The sequence below is a fragment of the Anser anser genome (assembly GCF_964211835.1).
Source record: "Anser anser genome assembly, chromosome: 17".
In the NCBI taxonomy this organism is placed as follows: Eukaryota; Metazoa; Chordata; class Aves; order Anseriformes; family Anatidae; genus Anser; species Anser anser.
Window position 1 is genome coordinate 4,689,306 of NC_139738.1, and position 21,800 is coordinate 4,711,105.

Sequence of the window (21,800 nt, forward strand, 5' to 3'; positions counted from 1 at the left end):
TCCCTCCCTGCCCGCCACGACTCGCCGCCGCTTGGCCCCGCCCCTCCCGCTCTCCCCGCGCTCCCCGCCGCCTCCTCCCGGCCCTGCCATTGGCCGGCGCCGCGCGGGGCCCGGCATGCCCGCTGCCCTCGGCGGCCTCACGTGATCCCGCCGCAAGATGGCGGCCGCCGCCCTGTTGTTTTGATGAATAATCCCTGCGCGGGGCAGCGGCCGCGGCGCGGGCGGGGGCCGGGGCTGAGGGGCGCGGGCGGGGGGCGGCGGCGGCGGCGGCTCCCCCTGGGCCGGCGGCGGCGGCAGCAGCCGAGCAGCGGGGGAGCGGACCGGGGGCTGCGGCAGCGGCGGCGGCTGCTTTGGGGCGGGCTGCGGGCGGGCGAGGCGAGGAGCGAGGCGAGGCGAGGCCGCCCCGGCGATGCCCTTGTGAGGCGGCCCGGGGGGCAGAGGCGGCGGCGGCGGCAGAGCGCTCCCCCGGAGCTGCCCCGCGGCGGGGCGGAGGATAAGCGCCCTCGGTGCGGTCACCATTAAGAGGAAGGCGATGGAGGAGCTGAGCGCGGACGAGGTGAGGCTGAGACCGGGGGGGGGGCTGTGGGGAGGGTGGGTTTCGCCTCCCCCCCCGGGCAGCCCCGCTGGCTCTTCCCGGCTCCCGTCTTGGAGATCCCGGTGGGATCGGTGCCCGGAGGGTGCTGCCGGGAGCCCCGTGCCTTTGCCCCCTGCCTCCTCCCCGTGTCCGGGCCCCCCCCGGCTTGTGGATGGGGTCGGGCTGCTGCTCTGCTGCTCGCTGCCCGTCCCCCGCCTTCCGCTTGCCTTCCTCTGGAGGATGTCTTTGTGCTGAGCGACGGGCGTTGTGTGCGTCTTCTGCCTGTGATTTTAAAAATGATTACACATACGCTATCTTTTATGTAGTCAACGCTTAAAATATTGCTTTCTTGGGGTCTTTGCTGAACAGCAAGGTGTGTGGGGGTCTTATATTGAATATAGTTTTGCCTTGAAACAGGCTTGCCAATCTTCTGATGCTTCCTTCTGATTTGCTCTTTTTCAATTTAACCTCTCATTCTTTCACTTCAAAGTCATAGGTGTTGTGATCAGCATCAGACATGAAACTATTTCTAGTTTCTTCCCTTAAAAGGGTGCCCCCACCCCTTTTTTTTTAGTATAGACTAAGGTCTTATGCCTTGCTTACATGTTGGTGGATTCTCAAATGAATTCTGCCATGGTGTTGATCAGGATGTAGGGAGTTTCCTCCTATGCTGCCCAATTCATATGCATCTTCAACTCTTCTCTCACCTCCATAAAATATGGGTTTACATCAAAGTGCATTGTATGTAATGCATGCTTATCAGACCAGCTACAGCCTAGGCTTCTTGCTATACTCGTACTCCAGAGAAGATCAAAAGAAGTTATTTTTGTGCTGTACCGTGTGTTATGGCTGGATTGTAGATCAAGGTGACCACTGCCATCACTCAGGTTTGTATTCCAACAAGTTGAGATGTTTTGATTATGTTGTGCCTCGTGATTTAGCAATCCTGCTACGTTGCAGCAGGAACTGGGAGGAAATGCTTCATGCTGTTTATTTGATGAGGTCTTTATATGCTAGGGAAGCACTGAGAAAAGGAGCCCAGTTCCGATGGTGGGGAGAGTCGGGTAGGATGCTAGTGTTGTCATTTCTGCCGTCAAAAGGGATCTCTCATTTTATAGCTGTATTTTATGAGTGCTTTGTTTACTTGTGATCCTTCTGATCATTCCTGTAAACTGCATCTTGATTATGAGGTGTTTTATGGTTTCGGACTTGTTTAATCTGTGTAAGCTTGTTTGTGTCACTGCTTCTGCAAGTCTCTGACATCATTCAGAATGCTGCATTATGAACTGAGGTTGCAGAAAATGAGCTCTCTGGTAGGGAGTCATCCACCTATTCTGGCAAAATGTTTGTCCCAAGTGACTTGGAGTTTTCCCATGTCCTTCTAGTGCAATTCATCTAGGACCAGAACTGATTCATCTTTTAGGTGATGGCTTGAGACAAGCTTAATCTTGTAGCATTTTAAGAGAGTTGTGCTGTCACTTTTTATTGTTAATGGGCCCCTCATTGAAAAGACAGAGCCAAGACAATTTTAATACCACATCACCATTTACTGTTATTTGATGCAGTGGATCCTGCATCAGAGTTGAACTGCATAGAAAAAGCCTTCTAAAATAGAAATGTTTCTATCTTACGTGCGACTTGTATCTGAAAAACTTCTTATCTGGCATTAGCTGAAGGGGAAAAAACACTTAAGTTGATTATATCCCTATATTGAAACATAATTAAGTATAACGTTAACAGATTTTAACTTTAAAAGAGGAGAGATGAGATTCAATTGATTAACGGCTTTGGGATTATAGAATGTATTATAACTTCAAGAAGATGCTTCCCACTGCTTTTTCTCTCACTGAAATTTTTTTGGTGTTTACTTTATTAAAGCAGTAAAGTTGTCTTTCACTACAGACCATAGTAAAATCTTTAGACAGGGAGAAAATTCTTTTTCTGTGTATGAAATTTAACATGAGTGATAAATAATGTAATGAGAATAGGGACTGCATAGAAAAAAGCATGGCATAAAGTGGGAAAGAATGATGTGAACTTAGCATCTTTTACTATCTACATATGATTTTTGAGTAGTTTAGCATTGTGCTTTCTGAGTGTAGACCATGACCAGCATCCCCAGAAAGGGAAGCATTCTTTAAACTCTTTTAACAGGCTGTAAAGGGTGCAAGACAATAAAGGTATCCATTCAAATTAGCTCTTAATGTACAAATTCGGAACTCTTCTGTGCTTGTGGAAGGATGAAAATTCTCCTTAAAATCTCACTGAGCAGTTGCTACTGAAACAGTTGTTGACTCAGGAAATTTTATATAAACAGGGTACGTGAACCAGAGGGACCAGTCTTCTTGCTTGTGTCTTTACTGGTCTGCTGTGTAATTGAATTATTGTTTGACTGTCTTTAGCAGGGTACTATTTTAACATCTTTGTTGTAGTGTGCCCAGCTAAGAGTTGTTTATAAGTCCAGTAAGATCCAAAATGCATTTTTGAAAGATACTATCCTGAGACACAGTCCAGATGTGTCCAGCAACAACAGTACTAATTAAAAAAACAATGTCCCATTTCCATTCAACCAATTAGATTTTTTCATTAACCCTTTAAAGCGTATATTACAGAGTTGTTCTCTGTAGGGAAGGTAGGCTATGGAGCAAAGAATGCCCATGTAGTAATTGGTCCCAAATAACTTGTCATTATTAGGTAACCTAACGACGTGTAACAGCCTGTTATAGGTTGCTATTGCAAGTAGTTATTGTTGAACTCAAGGGTTGGGTATTACCGAGGTACCCGAAATGTCCCTAACAAAATATTTAATATAAAAAAAACACACGTGTTACTTCGTGGTGATGTGGATAGTGATGTAACCCGAAAGGAAACCAGGTCACTGACTTTGAACCCGCAATTCTAGCGTATGGTCTTTGTGTTGTGAGGAGGCAGGAGGTCGGGGCCTCGCTTGGGCCTAGTACCGTACAAACACGCTGCGTCTTCCAAGTCCCCACGTTGTGCCCCGAGCAGAAATTCTCTCTTCCTTTCCCCATCGCGATGCTGCTTGGTCTCCAGGCCCAAGTGACTTAATTGGGTAGAAGGTGTGCACCGGTTTTACGTTGTCTTCTCAGACCTCTCTTTCAGCCTGCGGATTTCCCGTTCGAGCATCATATCTTTGTTTCTCAGTCCCCCTTTTTTTCCTCTCTTACTTAAGTCTCTAATCTGCAAATCAAATTTCAGATTTCCTTGAAAATATTATGTAAACCTGGAGGAATATGGTAACTCTGGGTATCTAGGAACCGAATCTGTTTTTTTAACCATCGTTAGATGTAACCTCCTTCATGAAATCTGTCTCTTTCAGTGTAAAAATATTCAGAATGTATTTATATTTTTATGTTAATTTGTTCAGCAGTAGGAAGGGTAAGTATAATTTGTCTGTCATCCTTAAACGGGTAGGGAAAATCTTGTATTGCTTTAATTGCAGTATCTTATCTAAAAGCATCTCAGTGTCTATGCAGGTTCCTCTGTTACCTCTGCCCTTTTTCAGAGTTTCTTCAGGGCAGTTTGCAATCTGCAGTGTAGGTCCGTAAGGAAGATAGGTGCCTGCTTGATGGACTCGGAGCGACAAACAAACAGCAAAAGGTCCGGCTCAGTGTCCTGTTTCAAAAGCATTGATTGCAGCTGCTATTGACGTAACTTTGGTGTTGATCTACTCCAGCTCTGTAGATGAAGAAATGTTGAGTGGCACAGAGGACCTCAATTATTTGCTTGAAGCTGGGAGATGATGAAGAGGATTTGTGCAAATTATACCTTGTGAGGGAGATGAGCTTGTTTGAGTAATCAAGGTTTGGCTGTATTTGAGAATAAATGATAAATAAGTTGATGAATATTAATATTTGAATATATTTGCCTGTTCCCCTTTCTCCTCCTACAGTTCTAATTCTGATGTTAGAAGTGAAATGGCTAGCAAGAAAGAATATCAACACTTGGGGAAGAGTTTCACATCACATTTATTTTTCTTGATCTCTGCATAATTACTCCATTTTTCTCCTTCAGCCACTTCTGCATATATGGGCGGAGGGAGGGTTGTGTGCATATATGGGGGGCGTTTGTGCATCGTACTATTTTCCCCCCCTCTATTCCTGCTTGCTCTTCCTCTATCTGAAAAACACCGTTATGGATTAGGTGAATGATGAAGAAACAGCTTTTAAAACTTTAATTCAGCCCCCTAATTAGATTTCAATTCAGGTTGTTTAACTTTTTATATTTTAGCACAGCTTTGTTAGCTAGGAACAACTCATTTGGACCCAGCAATAGGGAAAATAGATATGGGGATGTGTGGCTGACATGTTCTCAGGTATGCCTCTGAGGAGTGAGAATTCTTTGGTATTTTTTTTCTTCCAGATAACAATTGTGGAGAGAAATTGAGATAACTTTTTACATTTCTTTTTGAGAGACACTAGTATGTACAGCTTCTACTTGTGGCAAAACTAAACTGTTTATGCAATAATAAGCTCTCCTGTTTTGCTCAACGAGGAGGAGGAGTTAAATAGAAAAACGCTATGATTAAAATGTATAAAGAGCAACAACAACAAAAAAGGATTTATTTTGTAGCTGCCCTCCATACTCATGTGGTGACAGCACTCATGGTAGAGATGTTGTTCCAGACACTGTTTTCCCACAGTTTTTGAAGTCTGATTTAATTTGATCTGTTCTTCTTCCTCTTGGGGTAGATTTCACAGACCATTAAATGACTGCAGTGATGTGGCATAGACATTGACTTGACACAAATCTTTTGTTCACTCTTTCACTTGCTTGCCAGTTCTTCGGGATTATGAGCAGAGATGAAAACTGATATATTGCATTCAGCGCTCAGGCATCGTAACACAAATAGGGAATAAAATGAATGGCTTAGTTTTGCAGGGTGTGGGCACCCTCAAATATGATGGTTTTATTTATCTCTAGCTGAAGCTTTTGTATTGGATCCTCTGAGGCAGCCTGTATAATTTTTTTTCATTTATGCTTCAAGCTTCATGGTTCTAAGTTACAAGTTCTATAAGTTGTTCTGTCCATTTGTTTCTCATGCATCATATTAGTGCTATGCAGTCACAGATTAATTTTAATAAATAGGTTCACAATAGTATACTGAAGTTAGATTTTTAATGCAGATGCTTCTACGCCCTATTAGTAACATGCAAAAACTGCTTTTTTTAATTCTGTTCAGTTCAACCTCTCCAGATGATGAGAGGATGTTATTTGCTGTCTTCAGTTACTACTTGAGATGCTTCTGTCCAGCAGTTGCCTTGTAGATTTTTAGCGTTGCAGATGTTTCACATGGTATTGGATAATGTTTTTTTAATAACATTTTGTTGGATCTTCTTAAGCAGAAGTTTTTATTAGTATTACGTGGTGTGAAATTAAGGCAAAGGTCACATTCATATTATCCTTTTTATCAGATTAATGCCGTTTGTTTAATCAAATGCCAAAATAAAGCAGGAGGTGTGTTAGGGGTTTTGAAATAGCCGAATAGTAAATGTTAAACTTGTCTTACACAACTGTTTGAAGGACAAATTCTCAGTGCAGATGGTTTTCCAAGGCAGCAAATACATACGTTCAAAATAAACATCAGAGGTACTTTAATATTGTCACACAGAGCAAAGAATGGCAATAAGACTCAGCTACAGGTGGCAGGTTATCAGGTAAAGCCGCCCTGTTTGCAGTGTTGCAGGAATAAATACCCATATCGTGTGGGAGGCGCAGAGGGGGAGATAGTGGGGTGTACGTACGTGTGTATGCACATGCAAATGAATTTGTGCATTTGTGTTGTTTGATTTCCTTTGTGCAGATCCGTCGAAGGCGCCTTGCTCGGTTGGCAGGCGGACCATCTTCCCAGCCGACTACACCCCTTACGTCACCGCAGAGAGAGACCCCGCCTGGACCACCTGCAGTAGCACCAGCCCCGGGGCCATCCCATAGTCTAGGCCTAAATGTCCATAGCATGACCCCAGCTACCTCTCCAATTGGTGCATCAGGTAGGTTGATGTCTGAGTGACAGCAGTTGTTACTACACGTCTGCTGAAGGTTTTTATGCGACTCCTTATGTTGAAAGCATGAATGCTGTTGTTGGCATTCTTTCTGCTGTTACTAAAAATAATTTTCAGAAAGAAACGTTCTAAAATAGTGACTGAAGGTACTTCGGTTTTCATTTTCCAAAAAATAAATGGTTAGATACAATTCTTTTCCAGGTATCAGTAAACTAACGATGGTATTTAAAATCTTACTGAAGATTGCTGAAGTTTGTAATACAGTTTTAAGCTGAGGAATATTACAGAAAGAATGCCAGTCTACCAACAAGAAATGAAAAAAGCGTTCCAGTCTTGCGACACAGTTTTTAATGTTTGGCTCCTACATACGTTTTAACAATGAGTCCCAAGTTCATTTCTGATTTTTAATTACTAGTGTTTGGCGTAATAAAACGTAGTAGGCTGTGACTTTGCATTATCAATGTAAGAATAAATTATTTACTTTCTCGTTTGTGTTACTTTTCAATGTTTTTGAAAAACTATAGGTTCTGACAGTTCCAGTTTTTACTGCAGTGGGTACAAGTAGCATATTTATAAATGGCTATTAGAACATATGAATAGTTCTTGATCTATTAAAGTCAGACAATGTAGAAAGCACGGAAAGTTGGGAGAGTCTCTGTAGAGAGGTCAAGACTGTATTCTCATATATAATGCCGCTTTTGACCTAACATATTTGGATTTACAATTGTATATCCTGGAAATCAAAACAAATTGGCATGTTTCTGCAATAAGGTGTTCTCATCTGCAAACTTGTTTGGTTTTGTGACCCTCTTAACACAAAACACACCAATCTCACAAGAAATATGTCAAGATTGTTTTAAGCAGGTTTTCAATATGGTTTCTAATAATTTGATAGAAATAATTTTCTGATGATCCTTGGTGAGCATGCAGAAATCCTAATATATTTGCTTCCTGAAATGTTATGTTTTTTGCTTTGGCAAGAACAATAAATTGAGATGTCTAGTCTTCTGGTAGCTTGTAAATGAATTATTTACAGTGCTGCTGTGAGATATCTGGAAGGCACTGCTTTCTGCTTAGTTTGTTGCCTTTTATCCAGGGCAGGCCAGAGAAAAGCTACCAAAAGCATTTCCTGAGCAAAGCTCGTTGCAGTTGGAATTTAACACTGCATATTGTCCTCATGATTATACACAGCAACCCAGAAGCAAAGGTGTCTTTTATTTCACTTATTTATTTTACGAATAGTGCAGAGTTCACTTGCTGCGTTCACTCAGCCTGTGGTTACATGACTATTTTAATCCCTCTTAGGTCTGGCCCTTGGTGAAAGGAGTGTTTCTCTCTGCCTCTCCCTCTGCTGTCAGTAGCAACTCTGTGGTGAGGTGGATTGTGGACTTAATCCAGGTGGAAACTAACCCACAAAAAAATTAATGTCTAGTTTTTAAACAGATGAAGTCCTGATCCATGTGACTGCACAACTGTATAAACACGAATGCCAACAGAACAGGACATGTGGAAACACTTACCTGAGGGTAGAAATGTTCATACATTGGCAGACAGGTTTGTTGTGGTTTAAAGTGGTCTTACGGTTAAGACCTTAGAGACTTTTTTTTAACGAGTTCATCCATCTGCACTGGACGGTTGCTAAATACACGGACTAGACTGATCACCAGCAACAGAAGGTATCTAGTCAGTCCAGTGTTTGCTTCCTAGAGTGCCAGTCATAGCAGCAATTTAATAAGGCTTGATTTTTTTCATCAGGATAAGGGATATGGTTAAATTGGGGAATAAATCACGAAAAAGTCTTGACAACGGATTATCTGCTGTATTTGTTTAGCATAAACGAGGACTCGGCTAACGCTGTGTGGTTTGCAGGAGTTCCTTTGCAGCAGTGGACTGAAATGACTGCAGAGGATTTAAATTCATTTGGATGTACAGAAAGCAGCCCCGTCAGAATAATGTCCTTGTAAGCATCTGTTTTTGTAAGGAGTTGCATGTCAGGATGAGATCAGACTCATACATTGGTTTCAAGGAAAGTGTGATCATTTATTTTGTATGCACTTCAAAAATATTTTGGAGAGCCTAAAAATAGTGTATCATGGACAGCCACGCGTACTGGGTGTGTGGTCTTCGGAACTTTTACAAGTCCCTGCATGCTGTTGTGCTTAAAGAGGCTGGTTAGTGACTGCTGCAGTACAGTGGCTAAAGTACATTTACCTGGCAGAAAGAGGGTGGGAGAAAGACCCCAAGAGAATGTAGGACAGTGTGCTCTTCACCGTGATAAGCCGTGTTTGCTCTAGTCCACTTCTCCACCGAGTTGGGAAGAAGGAGGAGGCGGAAGGATTGTGCCTTGGAGTGACTCAAGCAAGACTGCGTCTTTATAACTGATGTACTGAAAGAGAACCAGGCTGTCGCTGGGATATCTTGAATCAGAGACGTGCTGGAATACCCTCCTGAAGCCAGCCTTCCCCTGCCATGGATAGTGTTTCTGCTAGGTGCTACCTGTGGGGAAACTGCATCATTGAAGTTCTGCTTTTGAAAGTTGCCTTTATATAGATTTAACCTGACTGACCTGAGCAACTTAGTTCAGAGGCCGCGTTGGGTGTTTCTGTATCCTTGGGTTTGGGGCAGAGACTGTGCTGGGGTTTGGGTCTGAGCCTTCTGTAAGGGCTTGCAGTGTCAGAGCTGTAATAGCCATCCCTGCAGTCCCGGGGCTGGAGGAAATAAAAACGCCAGTTCTAAATGGACAGCTTTCCTTGACATTTTCCTGCTTCCTGGGTGAAATCTTTTGTAGACATGAACATGGGTAAATAGGTGCTTAAGCAAAATGTAACTTTCTTGAAGGATCTTCTCCTTTCATAGGGGAAAAACAAAAGTAGTCCAGAATGTTGTTTGTGAATGAGTGATAATACCCAGTTAGAGCCTGAAAGATACTAAGCAAAACATAGAAGCTTTGGACAAAATGGAGTAAAATTGTAAGTCAGAGTATTTTGTGGTGGGCACAAGTTACTTACGCATTCTAGCAAGATGATCTTAGGTGTCTTCAGCTACAGAAGGTGGCTGTTTGGATAATCTGCTGGTTCAATTCTTTTCTGAATACCAGTGCAAATTAATTTGACCTCATGCTTTGTTCCACTTTTTATATGAAGATCTCTGTGTTTTCTGGATACTGACTAATTTCCAACTTAAATAAGGAGGAGTTAAATATAAACTGTTTTTGTGCACAGGGAAGTGGAACAGGAGTTTCAGAGTGGTACAATGAAGCAACTTTTCCTACTTCCCATGCTGAATATCCAGTTGTTCTTCAGCAAACTGTTTCAATGATGTTCTTTTAAACTAGCTGGATTTTTTTAACTTCATTTTTAACATCTGCATGGATTTTTTTAAATTAACCCCTGTTTCAAAATCCGACTAAAAGCAGACTTGCTCTTCAGTGGCCACCTTTGTGTTCCATGTATGTTGTGTTTTAGTATATGGATTTGATGTTCACTTCTCACCTGATGAGGCTGGAAAAAGAAGGATGCACATGAGTGAAAAGTTATTGTTGTTTTTTTTTTAACATTGTTATAAGTCCATGCTAATTCATTAACTGTGATGAAGTCAGGTTTAAGTATTCCTCAAGCCTGACATCATTCACTTAGCTAGACCATATCAGATTTTAAGTCCAGACAGTTTGCCAGTACTTTCTGTTACGGGAGTGAGTCTCTGAGCACTCATGGATGCAAATTTAATTCTGTTCTGTGTTATAATGCAGGTAAGCATTACTATATTGCTGCTGCAAAGGGAGGTAGAAAGTGTCATTATCTTTAGTCAAATGTGATTATTATTAGCGTTTATTTCCTAATACATTACTAAGAATGCTTAACAGTTGTACTGAAGAACAGTATTTCCTCTCCCTTTCCATCCAAGTAATTGTGTAGTGCCTTCTCATCTCCGTAGTAGTAATCTTGGTGGTGCCTTTTCTTTAGGAGTAGCCCACCGAAGCCAGAGCAGCGAAGGAGTGAGTTCACTCAGCAGTTCTCCATCTAACAGCCTTGAAACACAATCTCAATCTCTCTCTCGGTCTCAGAGCATGGATATTGATAGTGTCTCCTGTGAGAAAAGGTAAAAATAATAATAAAGAAAGCAGTTTGTATAAGCCAGAAAATGTCGCACTGTGCTAATCATCAAAACCACTTACACAGGAAAATATTCTGCTATTTCTCACTTCCAGCCATGTTAATACAGTAGGTTTAAATGCTTAAACATGACACACTGTTTAGACCATTGTAATGCTTTTTCTAGTCTGTCTTTGACGGTAATTCCTTACCTAAAATGATAAAAGACAAAGCATCATCTCAGGCATTAAATGATGAGCATGTCTGTTGGGGATGATTCAACTATTCTATTTAAAAAAGAAAAGATTATGGAGTGTGATAGCAATGTGGTTTGTATTGCCTGCTGAAGAAATTTAATATTGTGTTTCTTGAATTCAAAATAAATGTAACATGAGAAGCGTTCATCAACTAGTGACTTTTAATTGCTGTTTGTGCACGTCTACTGCTGTTGCATTGGCTCTTTCTTGGCTGCTTAAGGTGATGTTCCTTTGGTCAGCATCATACAGAGGACTGTCTGTGGCTTTCTGCAAGTTAATGGACTTTTTCCTCTTATTTCCACTTACAGCATGTCCCAGGTAGATGTGGATTCAGGAATTGAAAACATGGAGGTTGATGAGAATGATCGCAGAGAGAAGAGGAGTCTGACAGATAAGGTTAGCCTATTATGTTGGCTGTTCTCTTCCATACTACATATGTAGGTTATTGCAACATCAAGCTTCAGGATTTCATGGCATACCTGTTCAAATCATGCAATTTGCAGTTAGCAGTGTTGGTTTTTCATTTTTTTTCAATGTAGCATGTGCTTCTCTTATGTAAAACTTTGTTTATTTTATGAAGACTTCACCTCAGACTTGATAAATTCTGCCTTTTTTTCTACTGCTAAGTTTTCTCTTACTGGTATAACCTTACGTGGCTACAGCTTTGCCATCTGTAATATTAATGATGTTTGCCAGGTGTTTTCTTCTTTCTCAAAATGGACAACATTGTTTTTTGGAGAAACTTTCTTAATAGAACCGCGTGCAGGTAAGTGTCCCAAATAGTGGAATTGAAACAGGAGCAAGGGGTTTAGGACGGAGGACTGATGCAGAACATTAGCTCGCAGAAAGTTCAGCTGTCTCCCTGTTTTGAACACTTTGTTTGAGAGGATGGAACTAGCTTTCAGATGTCACCTGTGAAAAACTTCTTCACTGTTCCTCATTGAAATTTGCCTGAAGAAAAAAAGAAACAACCTCCAAACCTCTAAGCTGCGTTTGGATTTTCTCAGAAATAGGATTATGAATGATTTCTGAAAGCTCTGAAGGAAAATACTTTGTTATGTATCCTACAAAGTGACCTATTATTGTCCAGGTCTACTTTTTTTAATATGCAATATTAAGAAGAAACACTTTTTAAGATACTTTTGAAGAATATGTTGCAGATTATGTGTAGCTTTTAGAAGTCGACTAAGTGCCACTTCAAATGTTATGTAAGCTGAAATAATGCTATGTAATAAGATTTTGTTCTTAATGATATTATATGAAAGTAAATAAGAATATTTAGCTATCAAGGATTACACAGGAGGTAAAATCATTTAAAATAGAAAAAGGAAGAAAGCATGTACAAAGCCTTAATTCACTTTTGAGATAGTCCTCTTTGTCATTGGGTTTTAAGGCCCTTGTGAAATAAAACCACAAAGAAATGGGACATGAGCTTGGTGGAGAGAATTTTCTACAATTCTTGCAGTGCTCATTAGATGCCTTTGTTTATTCCTGCACTGTCAGTAATAAGCTCAGTTGGTAAAAGCCTGGCTTAAAGCCATCTAGCAATAACCCTGCTGCAGAATCCTTTCCAGTCAATTCCTAGCTGCAAACAGGGCAGCTGGACAGCTTGCATTGTGCTGCTGTGAAATAAATAGCTTGGAATCAAGGACAGTCTTGAAAGGGGGGGCTCAGCGGAGAGTCAAGTGAAGGTTTGCACACTTGGCTCAATTCCTCTTAACTTTGTGGTGTCTCCAAATGAGTAAGTGAATAGGCAGTGTGGTCCTCACTTATGAGCAAAACGTTTTCTTGTCTGGTTATCAGCCTTCTTATTATACCGTTTTCTAATGTGCTTGGGAAATTTGCTTCCTGCTGGTTTAGTGTGTTTCTGCTACATCTGTTCTGCTTCATCTTTCCTTTTTTCTCTAAACTGACAGATATCTGCATTCCTTCATAAATATGCCAAATCTTCCATTGAGAGTTAGTCTGAAGCTATTTAAAAAAGACCTACATCTGATAAAATTGTGACTTGACCAGTACGGTTGTAATTAATGTAAATAAGTTAACTTCTTTTCTCCCCTCTAACCAAGGAACCTCTGTCTGGGTCTGAAGTATCTGAGGAGCAAGCTTTACAGCTGGTCTGTAAGATCTTCAGAGTCTCTTGGAAGGACCGAGACAGAGATGTTATATTCCTGAATTCCCTCTCTGCCCAGTTTAAGCAGAACCCTAAAGAAGGTAGGAATCCAAGCTGTTATTGTTAGAGGTGGTTTCAGTTGAGTGGCATATTTCCTCCCCTTATCTTTAGCTTTTTGTATTTTTGCTGTGAGCCACCTACTTGCAGTCTTTGTTTGATTTCAAGGGTAGGAGGAAAGTGCATGTGCAGTCAGCAGTCGTACCAGGAAATGGAATTCCCAGGAAGAAACATGGGACAGCTTGGTCATAGTTCTTGTAGTCAATTGCTATGATCTTGCTAGTTATTTCTTCTGTTGGGAGACTACTATGCTGATACTGTTATGCTGTTGAATTTTTTTCAGAAAACTTTTACTGGCTTAGTTATGATTCAAGATAACCTATTGATATATATAGAAATTTAGCAGTTCATTTGATAAGCTAACAATTTCTGATTATTTTATACAATTCATATTTTGTCAGCTGTAAGATATGGCCAGAATGAAACTTGTTTTTATATGTAGGCATGTGTAGATGGTGTTTTGTGCTGTTTTTCTTTGTTTTATGACATACCTTTTCCCATGCAGCGTCAGGGTGGGAGTATGTGAGAGGGATGGACAAGGCAACTGTATTAATGAGTAGTAACAGCATTAGGTCACGTATGATCTTCGGCACTTCCTATGACAGTCGTATTCTTGTGTAGTTGTAATTTCAGAAGCTAGCTAATATAGACCGAACCGTAGTTGGCATATTTATAAATGTAAATTTCGTTAGTTGCTTTTGCCAAGAGCAGCTCTGTTTTCACGCGTAAATTACTGTCCTTTTTAGTTGAAATCTCTGAATAATGTGTAGTTGAAGACAGTAGATGAGGGTACTAAATCTCTTTTGTTCTTTACAGTGTTTTCAGATTTTAAAGACTTGATCGGGCAGATTTTGATGGAAGTGCTGATGATGTCCACCCAGTCAAGGGATGAAAACCCATTTGCCAGTCTGACAGCTACATCACAGCCAATTGCTGCAACTGCCCGGTCTCCTGACAGAAGCCTAATTTTAAACACAGGCTCCAACCCAGGAACCAGCCCTATGTTCTGTAATGTGGGCTCCTTTGGTTCCAGTTCATTATCCAGGTGACTTCTGATTATAACTGAATATTGATTTCACTTTAATATTGATTGGTAGACTTAGAGAGGCATAGAAATGTCCCAAGAACCATAAATAGAATAGATATTAAAAGTTCTTCATTCTTTTTCATGTGAATGTCTCCCTGCAGTCTCACCCTTTTTTGTTGCATTGCTGTGGCTAGAAACATATTTGACAGATTAAAGCCATGTAGGTCATTTCATCCAAGAAGTATTCCTAACATACATCAGCAAAGGCTGTGGCTCTTAACGTGTAGATTGTGACATAGTTTTATTCAACATTAATAAAAAGGACTAATGTGTGTGAGCTGCAGAGCTATAGCTGAAGAGTCAACAGAAGGGAAAGGGCATCTGCTGCTCATTTTATCTTCTTTACCCTTTTTCTTCATATCCTAAATCATTGCTTTTTTGTTTTTTCTTTTTCCCCTGTAACTGGTTTAGTCTCTATGGGACTAGTCCAGCTCCTACTACCAATTTCACAAGCTATGTACCAATGACTGGTTCATCTCTTACCCCACCAGCCAGTTCAGTTGCCACCACCTCTGTGCCTTCCATTACTGTCAGCTCTCACCTGACAGCAACAAGCCCTTCTTGGATGCAGCCTTCCTCTCCGAGGTACCGGCCATACACTGTTGCCCATTCTGGAGGCTTTTCAGCTTCTTCTGTCCCGCGTTCCTTGAATATTTCCATCCCACCTAGTTCACCAAGTCCTTCGGTCATGGCTGCGAGCCCTCCAGCCATGCCAGTCACCGCATCCAGACAGAGACCCACAACAATGGGTCCGCCTTTGTTTACTGCTTCACCCAGTACCTCGCGCAGGCGTTCGTCTTTACTGAACAGGATTCCTTCTAGGTATTTCACAAGAGCACAAGAGTGCGTTTCATGTGTGCAGTGCAGGGTGTGGCATGATCTTGCAATTTGGAAGAACTTATGTTTGTGCCGAGCTCACCCTACTCACCCAGAGATGATTTCTGTATTTCGGTTTGCACTAATACATTGACTTGCTAACAAGCTGTCTTTGCCAAAATGTTAAAGCTGCTTCTGTGAGCATTTGAGGTGTATGCTATTGCTTTAAAGGTAGCAATATTGTTTTGATTTTCTCTGCTTTTTACATCCATCCCAGCTAAACTTAGCTTTCTGTTCAGTTGCTACTGCTGGATAGTAAACCAAGCAGACCTCCTGCTTTGAAAGCAGTTTTCTCAGTAGGGCTTTAGTCGATTTGATGAAAGCTGTTACTTGCTGGGCTGTGTTAGATTTGATTCCCTAGTGCATACATTTAAATTACAGATTAGCCTGTTTCTGTAGGCTGGGCCAAGTACTGCTGCATTTTCTCCCTGGCTGCTCTTCGAATCCCCATTTCCTGCAGGGGGGAAAAATGGAAAGGCAAGGTCTTGGAACCACTGCTTTACAGCTCAGTAGCTTACAATTGTAATACTGTTCAGCGATATCTAAATATTCCCACTTCAGCCATATTCTTTATAAGGTCTCCGAAATTGTTAAATTTTTGGTTTGTGACTGTGTGGTGTTTGGATACATGAATAACTTGTAATAGTGCCATGGAGCATGTTAGTGTAGTCTTGGTTTTTACTAACGTGGGGTTATCCGTTGTCTGCATGTTTAGAGAAGATGTTTTTTGGCAGACTTGCAAAGAAAAGTTGTGTATTATTTTCGGCTTAAAAAAAATATCTGATGGCCTTTTTCATTTCTGTTGTGGTAGTATATACGACAACCCTTTCTCCCTCCTCTTCCTTGCCGTTTCTGATGTGTCTGAGGACAGTAGTGATGAAGAAAATGAAGATGATGATTTTTCTTGTGTCCAGTTTGGGTCCAGGTATTGGAGAAAGAGAACGTAACCTGCATGTCTGGTTGCCTAGGCACTAACAGTATGTGCAGCGTCAAGTGTTTTGCAGAGTAACTTGGGAAATGAGTAAAGCCGAGCAGCTGACTGGGATGGTTCTTAAGATGGTGTATAAACATGGATAATGAATGCTAGTTAGTCAGCTATTTTTTTGAAGAGATGACTAAGATAAAGGAAATGTTAATCATGCTGCCTTTTAAGTTTAATGAGCATGGTTTCTGAAACGATGCTTGAGTTGAACTCCTCGTTGACTATGAGAAGGAATATTATTCACCCATGGCTGTAATTTTAAAACCAGTTGATGTTTTCCTAATCAAAAGTTGGAAAATTAGGACAAATATTAAAATACAGTGGCAAATAGCCAGTTGATGCAATCACTATCGTTTTGTCTCAGATTCATTGCTGTTTGGCAGCTGAGGATCTCTCCTCTAGCCTATAAAGAAAACACACCTGAAAGTTGGACCCGCTGGGGACTGACAGGTTTTGATGTGGTGGGTAGTAGAAGCTGATGTAGCTGAAACAGACAAGAATGGAGGGAAGAGCAGAATATTTTTCTGTGAAACAGGCTTAGGAATCATATAGCAAAAACCTTTCACTCTGCAAAATGAGGATTGTTATTAGTGTTGTCTGGAGGCTAGCCAGGTAGTTGTGCAAAAATAACACAACCTACAGAACACTGGATGTGCCAAGGAGAAAAAAAAAAAGCTTTTGGAAATGTGAATGTGGGGTAGGATCTCGAGTTTTACATCCCATTGCAGAGTAATACTGCAAGGTCTTGGCACGTACAGAAGTGTTTTCATATGAGGGGTGAGTTTTTGATGTGAAAAAATGAGCAGCCCTCCTACAAGGTTGTTTGTCATATCCAAGTGATTTGTGTTCTTTCTCTGTCTGTTGGCGCAGGTGATTCTTTCTTTTCCCATTAAAATTTGACATTCATCAGCTTCATCGTATGCACCAAAATTCCCAAAGTAATGCTCAATTGTCTTGTATCAACCCAAACAGGAGAAAGGGAATAAATGTGATATACAAAACCGTATATTTTAGGAAGACTTTCTGAAAAATGATACTTCTATAGTCTTGCTAGTATTTTGAACATTTTCTATGATTGTTCAGGTTTCTGATTACTATTGATAGTACTTTGGAGGTGCCTTATGGCTGGCCACGTTGTCTTATTGTAATACACAGAGCCAGTGACAGCTTAAAAATGTTTCCTGTTGAACAAATGTGATGAAAAGAATTTTTTCAGACTGCCAATCCTTTTTGAAGTATTTCAGTTACAGCAAGTCAGGGAAGGCTAATTGCTCAAGCCTTTTAAAACTGGCTAGGTGCAGACTTTAGGAAGTATCTTGGGATATTAAGGAATGCCCTAAAAGACTTGGTATGAGACAAATCTTTTTCCCACCCCCCCACTAGCATTTCTGTCCATGACTGTTCCTGTGGTATGTTGGGACACTACTGGTAAGTCAGTTAACTAGAAGACCTTCCAGTTGCCTCTCCTCTTTTCCATACCAGTCTAAATTGCGGAGAGGGAACTCGATAGCAGAGGTTTAGGCCTTTGTGTGTGTACATGTACATGGAATTTAGGATTGTTTTTCACTATTGTTTTGTTTAATTCTTTTGCTGTTAGCAATTCAATGTAAATATTGGATTGAGTTGCATGGCCTTTGGTAAGGATTCCTGAGGTTGCTATGCATCTGGAATCTTGGTTTCTATATTATGTCCTGGCATTCTACAGCAGTAGATGTTAGTTAAATTATGAACACAGTGACTATACAATTACGCAGCAACTGCATTCTGAAAATACCAAGGCATTCAATATGTTTGTAGGGGATGTATGAGCTCTGCATTGGAATAATTTCAGTTACTGCTGCAGTGAAATCATTACCAGAATGAGTAACTACAGAAATAGTAATTTTGTAAATAAATAGATATTCTTAAAGGAGTAATTTTTAAGCTGAATGTGAGAAGTCAAGAGGTTCTATTGCCTCTTAGAATCATAGAACCAGGACATTGTTCCTTAGAACCATAAAATCATATAAGAGACAACAGAGAACAGATGCACGGTTTCATGGTCACCTAGTACTATTTTATTAGAGCTACATTTTACGTGCATTAGTTTCAATTGAATAACTGAAAACAAATTCTCTCTGCAAAAGAGACTGCTCCTGGAAGTTACGTTTCTTCAGATGCTCAACTACTAGATACTTCACAAGTAATAACCTTTATGCAATTCATTGGTTGGACTGCAAAACTTACCTATTAGTTTTGTAAAGCAGAAAATATTTTACGTTTTGTAGGAAATCCCAATTTTGATGCAGTTTGTAGTTCTAACCATATTTTTATAAAGCTGCATCTAAGGAAAAATACTCTTATTTTTAAATTTAAGGTTTTGGGCTTTTAAATTGATCTTCCTTTTAAATACACCCTGATTGTGCACATTGATTTCTTCAGTGAGGAATAGGAATAGACCATCCACATGATTGCAATTTATTTTCTTTGTATTTTATCTACATAAGATGAATATATCTTGATTCCCTTCTGTAAAATGAGGGTTTCATTTTTAATTAGCTTTGTTAAGCTGTTACATAGAGAAGAATTCTGTTGAGATAACAAATCTGGGGCTGTGAGTCTGGGGGTCTGTTCTCCTATTTAATTTCTCACTTGTCTCAAGCATAGTTTTGTCTTTGGGTTTAGTTTTCATGTTTACAATATCAGTGTTTTCTTTTTTCTCCCCCTGTAGCTGTGCTACTTAATGAAATGGCCTATTTTACTATAAGGGAATTAAAATGAACTGAGATGAAATTAAATAATCTTTAATGTGGAAATGTCAAAAGAAACAGTTGCTTGGATGTGTTCCCTCCTGTTTTGTTTTTTCTCCTTCCTTAGAGTATATAGCATGATTGCCTGTAGCCCTCATCTATAATCTGGGGTCTCTTCTTTGTAGTGGGAGACTTTTGCTTTCCATGGGCTGGCTAGTGTTAACAGAGTTGGTGAAATTTATAATTTCATGAGTGATATACACAGGGATTTCTGCAGAAACTGTGTGGAGGTTGCATCATTGCATAGAAGTGTCTTGATGTCTTAGGAGTTCAAAGAGTGTTGATGTCAAGTACAACATAAAGGCTGTTCATTTTCAGTGTTGCCGTATAGTAACGATTTACTGATTCCCATTAATTTCTTGCACCTTATTGCCATCTCCAATATATCTTATTTAATAAGATAACAAATTCTTCACTCGTTACAGGACAGCTGAGGGATTTTTTTTGTGTGTGTGTCGGACGAATTGTTAAATGGAGAGCTCTTCATATAGGGCACAGAAATGGTATTAATTGTTGAGAAGGTCACGTGTGTGATGGAGCGGAGTCTTCAGAGAATTGACAGAAGAAGTCAAGAGCTCATAAATTATTAGATTGTGCAAGAGTGAAGAACTGCACCTTATGCTCTGTTTCTTTTCTTTTTGTGTGTGTGTTTTTAAAGTATGGGAGGCTCTGGCAGCTCAAGCGTTTCTGATTCCTGCAACGACCACTTCACCATTGAAAGTTGTAAGGAGACAGAGATGCTGAACTACCTCATTGAGTGTTTTGACCGAGTTGGAATAGAGGAGAGAAAAGCACCAAAGGTATATTTGAGCAGACTGAAATCATGTCAGCGCTGTTGCAGACTCTTAGTCTTTAGTGGGGAAAGTTAGTGGAAATGGGTAGTTCGTTCTTGATGGCTTTGTAGAAACAGATTTAGAGAATTTACTCTCTAACTTGTTAGATCATCATATCTGAATCTTGTATATGCTTTACATCTCTAAAATAAGCACTCTATTAGAAGCTGTCTTTCCTCTTTGGATCTTCTGCATTTACTTGGCATTTGTTCTATGTGAAACATACTTTCATGAGACCAGCTCCCAACCAGGTTTGTGTATTTTCCTGTAAGCTTTGCTTCTAGGTGAAAAAGCAAAACAAAACACAACTTTCTAAGTATAAACTGTAAGTTTTTAGCTGAAGTAGTGCAAATTTTAATTTGCATATTACATTCATACTACATGAATTAAGAAGTTTATCATATTGTCTGCTTGTTCTGTATCTGAATACTTTTAGTTTGTATTAAAATGACCTTATTTTTTATCAGATGTGTAGCCAGCCGACAGTTAGTCAGTTACTGAGCAACATTCGATCACAGTGCATTTCACATGCTGCTTTGGTGCTACAGGGATCCTTAACGCAACCAAGGTAAATACAGCTGATGTTAATCACGAAAGCTAGACTGTTTGGGGATTTATTTTCTTCTGAAGATTAGGTTAAAAAAAAAAAAGGCTAAGTTTTTGGAACAGGATACATTAATGTGCCAGAAGAATAATTTACTCTTTTGCTATTGAATACTCCCATTAATACGTTGGAGAGCAATTTAGGTGCTTTTAAATTGTGTTTATATAAAACAGTTCAGGTTGATTGGAACAGTTTAAATGGGGGATGTGAAATAGATAGCTACTTGATTATCTTTCAAACTGTACCTTTTATCCATTGTGCTGTGAGATTAGTTTTGTCTTTATGTGAATCAGTGTTGACACTGGAATAAGTTCTGTATATGTAATAAGACAAAGATATTTTTGCAGAAACTTCGGGAGCAGTTAAAAGTAATGACTGTATTAATTCAGCACAGACTAATGTTAATTTTTTTCTTAATGCTGGTAAAACAACAAAAAATGTTCTTTCACTAGCTGAGATTAACAAAAGGTCTTTTCATTAGAGAGGAGTAGAAGGCAGAGCCAATTACTACACAGAAGCCGTTATTTTCTTCCAGACTCATTAAACTGAAGTGTGATGTTGGCAGCAGCATCTGCTTGAGAATAATCTTTACACAAGTACACTAGAGAAGGCAAGGTTGGTTACTTCTGAAAAGAGCAGGTGTCTACATATGGATGATCTACTTTCTGGCACATCCTTAAATGTGATGTCTGTGTTTTTTTTCTGCTAGTAATCAATAGTTTTGCATTTCTTTTACATAAATAAAGGTCATTGCAGCAGCAGTCTTTGCTGGTACCCTATATGCTGTGTAGGAATCTCCCGTTTGGTTTCATCCAAGAATTGGTGAGAACAACTTATCAGGATGAAGAGGTGTTCAAACAGGTAAGGCATAGGTTAAAAAATAATAAAAATTGGAGGATTTCCATATCCAAGAGAGCATCTCTTCAAAAGTTTATTCTGCATGTCATAGTTCTGTACCTATTACTTCAAGGGCTAGCAAACTGTTAAACAAAAGGAGTTTGTAACTCGCTTATGGTTTTGTGAAGACGACCAACTTATTTGGTGATTCTCTTTATTAAATGTGTTTTAAGCAGCGCACATTTATGAAATGTTGAAGTATGCTACTCAGAATATGTCTGTATTACCGATCTACATTACAGGATTGATTTTGTTTCCATCCGTCTGTTTCTCTGCAAAATATCTTAAAAATGTATATCTAAGATATAAAAAAAATTACAGTTCTGTATATAATTACAGAAGATTGCTATCTTGCTATTTTTACTATTCTTTGCAACTGTAATAGCTTATATCTAAGGTGCTAAGAACGCCTTGCAAATCCTAGGTCATGAAGTCTTTATATTTTATGGAGGAGATGACTGAAAAACATTAGCTTATCCTGTGTGTCAGAGTAGTTCACTGAGATGTCACTTCCTCTTTCATAACAGTCTGTGATGACTGCTTATTATCTTTACACC

At 40.0% G+C, this 21,800-nt stretch overlaps 1 protein-coding gene across 2 annotated transcripts in view; it reads left to right on the forward strand.

Moving 5' to 3' along the window:
• The first annotated feature begins 394 nt into the window (after positions 1 to 394).
• Positions 395 to 21,800, forward strand: part of UBE4B (ubiquitination factor E4B) — a 40,018-nt gene continuing 18,612 nt past the window's right edge. Inside the window, exons 1-11 of one of the 2 annotated variants that reach the window (XM_083802385.1) lie at positions 395 to 556; positions 6,399 to 6,585; positions 10,560 to 10,695; positions 11,254 to 11,341; positions 13,015 to 13,159; positions 13,992 to 14,220; positions 14,674 to 15,084; positions 15,950 to 16,063; positions 19,568 to 19,709; positions 20,210 to 20,310; positions 21,093 to 21,207. In XM_083802385.1, coding sequence (XP_083658511.1) covers positions 533 to 556; positions 6,399 to 6,585; positions 10,560 to 10,695; positions 11,254 to 11,341; positions 13,015 to 13,159; positions 13,992 to 14,220; positions 14,674 to 15,084; positions 15,950 to 16,063; positions 19,568 to 19,709; positions 20,210 to 20,310; positions 21,093 to 21,207 — 1,692 coding nt within the window. In that variant the 5' untranslated portion in view covers positions 395 to 532. The remainder of the gene's footprint in view (positions 557 to 6,398; positions 6,586 to 10,559; positions 10,696 to 11,253; positions 11,342 to 13,014; positions 13,160 to 13,991; positions 14,221 to 14,673; positions 15,085 to 15,949; positions 16,064 to 19,567; positions 19,710 to 20,209; positions 20,311 to 21,092; positions 21,208 to 21,800) is intronic. The other variant, XM_083802384.1, reaches the window with a different exon arrangement.